Below are 10,386 nucleotides of genomic sequence, written 5' to 3'. Positions count from 1 at the left end.
ATTATGTGTGTGAGTGTATTGCTTGCATGCATCTAAGTGCACCCATGTTGTGTAATGCCTTCAGAGGTCAGAAGAAGGCATTAGATCCCCTGGAAGTGGAGTTACAGACAGTTGTTAGCTGCCATGTGGATGCTGGGTTTTGAACCCAGGTCCTCTGCAAGAGCAGCCAGTACTCTTAACCACTGAGCCATTTCTCCAACCCCCTTCCACTCCAGTTTTAACATTGCTTCCCCAGACCACCTCCCCCAAAACTACTTGCCTTGAAGTATGCTTCTGAGGGTAGCCAATCTAGATAGTTGTTGTTTCTTGGTATTCTTATGAGGTGGTAAGAGAATAGATTCGTTACTTTTTTCCATGCTGAGATAAAATACTTGACGAAAGCCACTTAATAGAATAAAGGTTTATTTTGGCTTAAGAAGGGATACAGTTCATTTTGGCAGAAAGGCCTGGCAGGGGTATGTGCAGCAGCTAGTCATGTCGAATCAAGATGGGGGGGAAGGGAGAGAGCGAGAGTGAGAGCAAGAGAGAGAGAGAGAGAGAGAGAGAGAGAGAGAGAGAGAGAGAAGGACTGGTACTCAGCTATCTTTCTCTTTTTCCTGTGTGTGTTCAGTCTGGGATCTCATTCAGGGCTTTCCACTCCCAGTTAATCCTCTCTGGAAACATTCTCACAGATACACCCAAAGATGTGCCTCCTTCTAAGGCCACAGCCATTTCTTCTTTTTTTTAATTGAGCTTTTGTAATTTCATACAACAGTTCTTAATCAAATTCAGACCCCCTCCCCCATCTACCCCCTCCATACCCCCACTGGACTTCATGTACTGTTAAGTCCTATGCAGTCAAACATTTGTACCTAGATGTCATTCAGTATAAATTCGTCCACTGGAGTCTAGTCAGCCCATCGAGGATTGAGGATCATATGTAAGGCATACTCTCCCTCACTCAGTAGCAATCAATCTCCAATAGTTCTCAGTCTAGTGTCAGTCTGCCACTCATTTCTCTCCTCCCCCGGCCCCTTGTTTAACTGAGTTGGCGTGGGTCCTGTGCTTCATGCCACCGTTGCCACAAGTTCACATGGGCAAGCTTCCAGTGGCCTGAAAGCCTCTGCTTCCCTGTGTTCATGAAACAGCCCTGGCTCTTACAATCTTTCCACCCCCTCTTCCACAATGGTCCCTGAACCGTGGATGGGTGAGGTTTAATATAGGAGTACTAGCCAAGGATACACGCTCTGCAGTCTCTTATTCTTTAAAACTGGCCTGTTGTGGCCGTCTGTGTCCATCACACGCTATGGTATAAGGAAGCTTTACTGTTGAGAGTTGAGGGATTCACTAGTTTTCTCTCTACCCCTTGTTCCACTATGTTCCATAAGCCTTCGTTGTAGAGGTTCAATCGTAGATGTGCCACCTAGTACTGGGCATCTCTCAGATATTCTGTGTCTGACCAGTTGTGCAATCCTGCAGTAGACTCCATCTGTTGCAAAAAGAAGCTTCTTTGATGAGTGGTGGACGATATGCTTGTCCGTAAATATAAGGATCAATATTTATCATATAGTAAGAAATTTCATTTGTCTAGAGATATGAAAGAGATAAGGGTTTCTCTGGGATCTGTGTCTGCTCCTGTACAGGCATTTCTTAATCCAGTTAAGTTGACAATGAGAATTAATCGTGGCGGGGCTGGGTTTGAGAGGGGTGAGAGATAGTTGTTTCAGGAATGAAATGTTGCTGATGCAGTTAAAATGATAAAGTGATACAGGCTCCTCAGGTATGTGAGTCTGGATGGTAGGAATTTGGGATAGGAGGAGGAGAGGAAAGAGGCCTTATAATAGTTTTTGGAACCTGAAGGGAGTGGCTAGACTTTGTGAGAATCTGGTGATGAGGGGAAGCAACTTGCCTGCAGGAAACAGACAAGCTTTGTCTCTCTGACAAAAGGGTTATTGCTGTTGCCATAGGTGAGGACCTGAGGAAAGAGACTGCAACACATAAGAACGGTTACAAACTGGAGCTGCTGAGAAGAAACAAGTTCAAGTCTTAATGGCTTGGGATATGGCCCAGAGCAAATGCTTAGCATATGTTAACTCTGGGTTCCATCTCCAGAGCCACCAAAGTAAATAAGAAGTTCAGTGCTCGGGTAATAGATGTGTGTAGAAGTCCAAAGGTGACTCGAAGTGCATAGTAAGTGATATTCCTTATTGGAAGTGTGGAAACAGGTTAGGCAAGTATCTCTCAGACATCTACCCAGGGCCCAGCACTGTGCCTAGCCACACACTGTGCTGGTGTGGGTTGCCATGGGGGGATGTCTGCCTAGGGCATAGGTCACAGAAAGGACTTGAAGGGTTCTGTACTTCGCTGGCAAGTTTGGAGGGTGGTGGAAGATATGCCTGAGACTTCAGTGGCGCCCTCCATAGAGGACCCAGGAAGATGTGCTCCGTAATCACGATTGTCTTCTTAGGTCCTTTTCCAGGAGGAGAAAGGTCAGACAGTGGCTATCATGTTCAGGACTGTGTCACAGGCCTTTAGGGGTCTTCACTGCTCCTCAGTTCCTCTTTCAGCAAGAATGTTCAACAAAGGAGCAGATAATCGATCCCTGGCTGATAGAGTGGCTGTGGTCACTGGCTCTACAAAAGGGTGAGTGAATGGAAGTTCCCAACTGGCTCATGACCTGGAGGTGTGACAGACATATCCATCTCACACACTTCCTGCCCTTAACCCTCATTGAACACATCTAACACCATCAGACACAGCTCTGGTTTAACTCCGTATCTCTACATCTCTCCTTAATATATCTGGTTTTGGGCTCCCAAAAGATCTGCAGTTACAAAAACAGCTGCTCTGACTCAATCAAGGCAAAGTATGAATCTAGTCTCTGGACAATCCCTAGATGGTTAACAAAGAACTACCAGGACAGCACCTCTGACCCCCATCTTTCAGAGCCACGTGACCACTGTCTTTTTAATCCTCATCTAATAGGAAGGAATCCGACACCTACTGTGCCTTAGACTCAGGGGTTTCGCTGACTGAATACCACCCCTGGAATCAGGAGGAATGCACAGGGCGATGTTTCACTACCAGCTCAGACTTTTTGCACACAAGCAGCTATGCATTATCATGTTTCTTCTCATGTCCCTCCAGTTTGTCACTCTCTGGTTCCCAATACCCAGCATTCATAATAAATCAATAAACTGAAAATTCTACATTGCTCAGGCACCTGGTTTCTATGATACAGTGGGAACATGCCTTCTGATCCTCCCTTCTCAGAGCAGCTTAACCAGCACCAGTCAAGAGTTCTCTGCCCTTCTTTTTTTTTTTTTTTTTTTTGAGACAGGGTCTTCCTGTCACCCCAGCTGTCCTGGAACTCACTGTGTAGAACAGGCTGGCCTTGAACTCACAGAGATCCACCTGCCTCTGCCTCCCAAGTGCTGGGATTAGAGGTGTGCACCACCATGCCCAGCATCAGCCCTTCTTTTTAAAAAAAAATTTTTTTTATTTATTATTTTTATTTTGTGTATGCATGTATTGCTTGCATGTAGGTAAGTGCACCCGTGTCATGCAATGCCCAAGGAGGACAGAGACACTATTGGATCCCCTGGAACTGGAGTTACAGACAGTTGTTAGCTGCCATGTGGGAGCTGGGCTTCGAACCCAGGTCTTCTGCAAAAACAGTCAGTGTTCTTAACCACTGTGCTCTCTCCCCAGCCCCAGCCCTTAGTGTAAGGAAAACCAGATGAGAGTGTGTTTTCCAGCAGCGCAGAGGAACGATGTCAGGCTTGGAGAAAGTCTAATTTATACCAGAGCCCCATGGCTATAGAACAAAGGGAAACATTTTGGACAGTTAAAAAGTTTCTCTATAATTTAGGCCTGGTATCCAGGGGGCTACAATTCTTCTGATGGAACAACTTTTTAAAGCTTCTTTTAAGAAATCGATATGAAAATATCCTTATCTATAAAATATATTTATCCTACATAGAGCTGTGAGTGAGGCGAGGCGGACATTGTGAAATGCTACCATTGGTAGGCACTCGCTGATTTCTCTTGCCTGCTATGAAGGATTTAGAAGCAGTTCTTGGGCAACATCAGAGAACTCAATTAGTGTAATAATCAAACTTCACTTGGAGAAAGACAGAGGGCTCAAACCACCATCACTTCTGCCCACAGGATAGGCTTTGCCATCGCCCGGCGTCTGGCCCAGGATGGGGCACATGTGGTCATCAGCAGCCGGAAGCAGCAGAATGTGGATCAAGCCGTGGCCACATTGCAGGGGGAGGGGCTGAGTGTGACAGGCACCGTGTGCCATGTAGGGAAGGCTGAGGACCGTGAGTGCCTCGTGGCCAAGGTAATGGGGCTATAGGCTGGGACAGACGGAAAGCTATAACCCTAACCCTGACATCAAGGAATTGGGGTCTCTAGGACTATAAACTAGGTCAGCCTAATAATATCAGGAAAAGGCCCTGTTAAAGGCAATCAGAGGTGTCTAAGTGAATTCCTGACAGGAAGGAACTCATATGGCCTATAACCGTGCCAATCAAAGAGCAGTCTGATGATCAGCAGTTGGGCATGACCTAGGAGCTTGCTGGAGATCTAGAACTTCAAATCTGGCAGCTGAGAGCTGCTTTTCCACAAGATCCACAAGTGATCTGTCTCAATGATGAAGTCTGCGCAGCACAGCTCTGGCACCTACACGTGTTGCCCTAATTGACAGCCCATTAGACTAGCCTCTGCAGCAGGGGCTTTCTGTGTGACGACCCTGGAAGAGGTGAGTTATGAGCAGGATCTGAAGGTGCATGGGATGGGCAGCTGCTGTGGCAGAGAACAGGCAGTTCTTGGTATGCCAGGGCAAAGGATGATCCAGGCTAGAAGGAATTGATTAGAAATGGAGAAAGGAAAAGCACGACCCCTATAAGTGAGGGTCTGGACTGACAGGGCCCAGGGACCAACCAGATGCTTCCAAGAAGGCAAGAAACAGTTTATCCAGTTGTTTGGGTGATCTGACTCTGTGCTGATGCTGGCCAGGACTGCCAGTTAGTTACCTGTATCTGTTATGATATATCTCTGTGACCACAATACCTGACAGAAACCACTTAGGAGAGAAAGGATTTATTTTGGCTTTTCGTTTCGGTTCATCATGGTGGGGAAGGCACAGCAGTAAGAATGTGAGTGTTGGATGACACTGTTCCTGGGGAGACGTGAACCCCAGATAGAGAAGCAATGACAGACCAAAATAAGGATACCCCTGAAACCTAATTTGGTGACCCAATGAAGTGTATTGGGGTTTACAGGCATATGGGTGAGGGGTTACTTACACAAGCAGAGATGGCTCAAAAACAACTGTATCACCAAGAGCGCACCCCAGCCAGCATGGATAACAGCTCACAAAAGCAGGAAACCTGGAGCTTACTGCACAACTTGCAGGCAGCTCCACTGCTTGGTGAGCGTCACCTCCAGACAGGCTGGTTGATCTCTGCCTCTTCGGGGCAGCTCTGATGGCCTGTGAATGCCTCTCCAGATTCCTTATGCTTATATACACTTGGGAGGAGGGGCCTAGTGAGTCTTCCTGAAGCTATTGCTCTGTTTCCTTCCTGAGTTTTAACAAGCTTCCCTGAAGGATTGAATGTTCCTTAGTTTCATCTCCTGTGTTTTAATGAGCTTGCCTCCAAGACAGAATGCTTTATTTTGGGGGAAATTGTTATAAAGCAATGGCCAAGTCTGTTCACAGTGGAGAGTAGGCAGAAACTAGGGGCAGGTGCGCGCCCTCATGACCTACTTCTGCTGCCTCACTCACCACCTAAAGGTCCTATAGCCTCCAAAATAGCGCCACCAACTGGAAAACAGACATTCAAAACATGTACTCATGGAGGACAGCTCAGATTCAAATAATAACTGATTTTCCTTAAGTCATTGCTACCCTTTACTCCATTCTTTTACCTACATCTATCATTTCCTCTGCAGGCCCTGGAGCATTCTGGGGGCGTTGACTTCCTGGTGTGTGTGGCAGGAGTCAATCCCTTGGTGGGAAGCACTCTGGGAGCCAGTGAGCAGATCTGGGACAAGGTGAGAAGAATGTCTTATACTCTGCCACATTTGCACGCATGCCTGTGCACACACACCCGCTCCTAAGTTCCCATATAGCCCCATCAGCACTGGCTCTGATGGGTGAAGATTGGGCTCACCTGCGTCAAACTGCCCGTAAGTAAGTTCAACAGGTATTGGCCATGCCTGGGCTCTATCAGGCTCCAGTAGTCCTGATAGATAGGTAGTCCTGATTCTCTTTGTACTGCTCACTACTACAAAGTCCTGAGATGTTAGGAAAGATTTCCTATCCGTGGAAGAGATACTTTGGCTGAGGTTTAGGAAGCTGTCACAACCTAGACTCACTGTGTATCATTCATTCTGGATGACAGATGGGGCCCTCCTCCAGCCCCGCCATTCTAGCTGAAAGCCACTGGGTATTCAGTGCGCCTACTGCTGCTTCAGAACCCTCGTCTCTTATCTTGAGAGCCCACCCAAGACTGGACAATCCTGGGTCCCCTTCTGACCCTGGAGAGAGAGAATGGGCCCAAGATCTGTGTGAGCCACTCCCTTCTTGGGGGTCTTCTTCCTCATGACCATGCCTCTGTGTTCTCTTGGCAGACTGCCTCACTTCTCTCTGTAGTTCTCACCTTCCACAGCCTTCTGGATCCATCTTCTAATTCCCCACCTCACCCTTCAGTCACATGCAGGCTTTTCCACTTTTTTTTTTTTTTAAAAAAAAACATGACTTGGATTTTAGCCTGAGCATTGCAAAAACGCCAAACCAAGCCAAAATAATATTCCCAAGCAGCAAGCACACAAGCAGACAAAACCAGCTCTGGTCCTAGACATAGGTAGACCAGGTGCTGGGTTTGGGTTACCCGTCTCTCATCCACACCTCCCCTTTCGTGCCGACAGTAATAACCAAGTTATCCACATTTCTTCCCTTCCACGTGCTTCCTCAGCCTTCTCTAGAGGGCAGCAGTGCAGGTTGTGTGTGAGCTCACAATGACAGTCCTCAGAACACAGAATCTGGTGGTTCTCTGAGGCTTGGACAGGGCAGGGACCTCAGAAGTAGGTGCGCCTTTTGGCAGACTCAGACGCTTACACATAGTAAAAGCACTCAAGGTCGCAATGTCCAGTACAGTCATGGAGCTTTGTTCCTGCTGTGGACTCTTAGCTCCCCAGACCTATGATGGATGGTATCTGGTATCTGTCCGCTACATCTGTACTCTTTGGTATTTCAGATCCTGGATGTGAATGTGAAGTCCCCTGCCTTGTTGCTGAGTCAGCTGTTGCCCCACATGGAGCAGAGGAAGTGAGTGCATGAGGGGCTAGTGGGGGCCATGCGCATTGATCTTTACCCCCTGGAAGCTCTTGGGGTACAGGTCCAGGTAGTGGAGAATTAGGAGCGCGGAGAAGACAGCCGTGGTTTTTGGGAAACGCTTTCTCTCCAGACCTGCCTTCTTCTCCAAGGGTGAGGCATCTCAATGGAGATACATTTTCTGGAGAGGGAGCAGGGCTGGCCTTCCAGATCCTCAAAGGGTCTTTCTCTGGCCCTTGTGTCTTTCATCTCAGGGAATGCAGGGATTTCATTTACTGGCAGCTTCAGGAATGAAGGGTGCAGAGTAAGCAGCCTGGGATCCCCACCTCCTGTTCCCTAACTGTTGCCCTCCAAGATGGGTCCTCCTCACCCGCTTCCCTTCTTATCAGAAGCACTGTGGGTTTTTTCCTTCTAACCTTCTGATATACAGCCTGGCTCTTCTGTGTCCTGTGTCTACCCAGGGGTGGTCCAGGCTTAGACTCCTTAATGATCTCTTGACTCTTCAGAGGTCTAGAACACCTGAACACTACTTGGGGTCTGTTCTCTGTATGAGCTGCCTCAGTTTTGGCACCTTATCCAAGGGTTCCCGCTTTGGCTGTGTTTATTGGGTGGTAGTGACTTTAGTGTCCATTCATATCTTTAGAGGTCTTGCTTCTCCTCTGAGTTTCAGATAGCTCCCTAACTGTTTATGTGTTTCATCATGAACTCTGAGCTGGTTTTCTCATAGTACAAATGCAGTTTCCTGCCTTATTTGGTTTTTTAATTGACCTAGTCTCTAACTTCATTCCATCTCCCTTTCTCACAGGGGAGGCTCTGTCATTCTGGTGTCCTCTATAGCAGCTTACTTGCCATTACCAGTGAGTATGAGACCCTCTGGTAGGGCAGCATGAGGGCCAGCTGCTTTGGTTTCTTGCGAGGTCCTGAAGGGGGATGGATGTGGGAGAACTGACTGTTGATCCTAGATAATATAGAAGATGTGTACCTCCAGCATTTCAATGTGAATCCCTCAGATCAGATATTATAATTTCATTTTGCCCTCAAGGACATTATAAGCATCTGCCCAGGGTAAGTGGAGCCCGTTTGTGTTACTGCCGGAACTCCACCCTAGATCTCCTAATTCCAGTTTCCTGATTGCTCAAACAAACTTAACTTCTGTATCAAGCTGGATACACATGCCAGCTACCTTTTGGCATTTCCCAACTTGCTGTCATTTTCCCAAGCCTAAGAAGCCCTCCACCCCAGAACTTCACTCCTTGAACACTAGCGTGGGGGTGGTGAGATACAAGGAAAGAGTTTCTCCTTGGGTCAGTATTCAGTCAGGCACAGCATCTCAGTCTGCAGCCCAGAATCAGACGTCTTCCTCCCGTGCTAATTTACTGTCTCTTTCCTTGTCTTTTCAGAAGCTGGGCGTCTACAACACCAGCAAGACAGCTCTGTTGGGCCTCTGTAAGTCTCTGGCTGTGGAGCTGGCTCCAAAAGGCATCCGAGTGAACTGCCTAGTGCCAGGAATAATCAAGACTGATTTTAGCCAAGTGGTGAGAAGTACCAGTGCCTCCTCTAGCTCCCCACCCTCTTTGTCTTGGCCCCTCCCCATGGGCCCACTGGCCCCCTCTCAGGCCAGGCTTCCATCTGAACTGAGGCCCCCAGAGACTGTTCACACAGGCCAGGATCCCATCCCAGCCCCAGTCTTTGGACAGCAGCTGCTCCCTTCCCTGCCAATGAGTGGGGTCTCTGTCTTTTGTGGGGAGCAGAGGAGCGTTCTGTCCATCCTCCCACAAAGGCATGAGTCAGCCATGACACTCTCCCCTTGTCAGTCCCGTCTAACACTAGCTCTGAAATCTTTCCCTAGGAGAAAACAATGCCATACTTGCAGCCCGACATGAATGAATTATATGGATTGCAGCGGTAGGTGGGGCCAGGGGCTTTGGTGGTCTGTACCTCCTTACAGGGAAAAATTAAACGTCAAGGTGAGATAGACGTCACATTTTCTGCCACTGTGCTGGCTGCTTCCCCTTTGAGGGGTCCAAAGACCGTATGGTCCAGGGTTGGGGACCAAGCCAGCCATCACCTTCCACTGATCCTGGTGAACATTAAGGCACCCCCCTGGCCCTCCCAGAGCCCAGTGCTGTTCAAGCCCAGTGCTGTTCGCTGTGACTTCCATTCTTCTTTCCTTCAGGTTTGGGGAGCCAGAAGAATGTGCGGGGATCGTGTCCTTCCTGTGCTCTCCAGCTGCCAGCTACATCACAGGGGAGAACATTGCGGTGGCCGGCTTCTCTCCTAAGCTGTGAAGAGAGTACGTGGCTTAGAGAGTGGGGTTGAGGAGCTCAGTGGAAAATAGGGGGCTTGGTGGAGAATGTGTCGATGGGAAGCCTTAGAATGTGTTTTGGGTTCAGGTCCTATAGGGAAACTTAATAAATGAGAAAGAAAGTATGCAATTAATAAAAGTTTTCATTTGGAACAAACTTGTTTGGACATCTCTGATCTATCTGTCGGTTTGCCTAGTAATATATGCCCAGTTCCCACGATCTGGAAGCCTCATTCCTGGGTTATTTCCTTTCCTTACTTCTGCCCCTCATCTTTAAGAGTTTTTATCCCTCCCTCCTTTTCTTCATTCCTTTTCCCTGAAACTGCAGACTGGGCCGACACATCTCATATGCTCTTCCAGATCCTTTACTTAGGTGTTCTGCCCTGTGGCCACTATAGGGAGAGTTCAAGTCCTTTGACCTCTGGCTTACAGGTGAGTTTGGTCACTCAGAGGCAGACTGGAGGCCAGAGAATTTATTTCTCTCCTTCCATTTTGTCTGCTTGACACATGTGGGCTGTTCTGTCTATCAAGGGTAGCTCTTGTCACACAACACTTTCCAAATAGGTTGATTTCTATAATTATTTACTTGTCCCTCCTGGCTTAGGAGTGGTAATGGCCCTTTACTTTGTGGGATGCTAACGAAACCCTCCCTATCCACTGATTTGTAATTCCTTTTGAAAACATCTAAATTTTTAAAAATTTATTTTTATTTTATGTGTATAATTGTTTTGCCTGTGTGTATATAAGTGCACCCATG

At 47.7% G+C, this 10,386-nt stretch overlaps 1 protein-coding gene across 1 annotated transcript; it reads left to right on the top strand.

Moving 5' to 3' along the window:
- Positions 1–2,485: 2,485 nt before the first annotated feature.
- On the top strand, positions 2,486–9,659 carry LOC103739445 (dehydrogenase/reductase SDR family member 2, mitochondrial-like). The gene is made up of 7 exons (XM_029566855.1): positions 2,486–2,622; positions 4,150–4,327; positions 5,941–6,042; positions 7,248–7,318; positions 8,130–8,181; positions 8,725–8,900; positions 9,501–9,659. Exons 1-7 carry the CDS (start codon positions 2,486–2,488, stop codon positions 9,610–9,612), a joined length of 828 nt encoding a protein of 275 aa, XP_029422715.1. The 3' UTR covers positions 9,613–9,659.
- Positions 9,660–10,386: the final 727 nt, after the last annotated feature.

This window comes from Nannospalax galili, unplaced genomic scaffold (genome assembly GCF_000622305.1).
Source record: "Nannospalax galili isolate Female #2095 unplaced genomic scaffold, S.galili_v1.0 scaffold1119, whole genome shotgun sequence".
NCBI lineage: Eukaryota > Metazoa > Chordata > Mammalia > Rodentia > Spalacidae > Nannospalax > Nannospalax galili.
The sequence above is the reverse complement of the archived record's forward strand: the minus strand, read 5'-3'. Positions and strand labels throughout refer to the sequence as shown.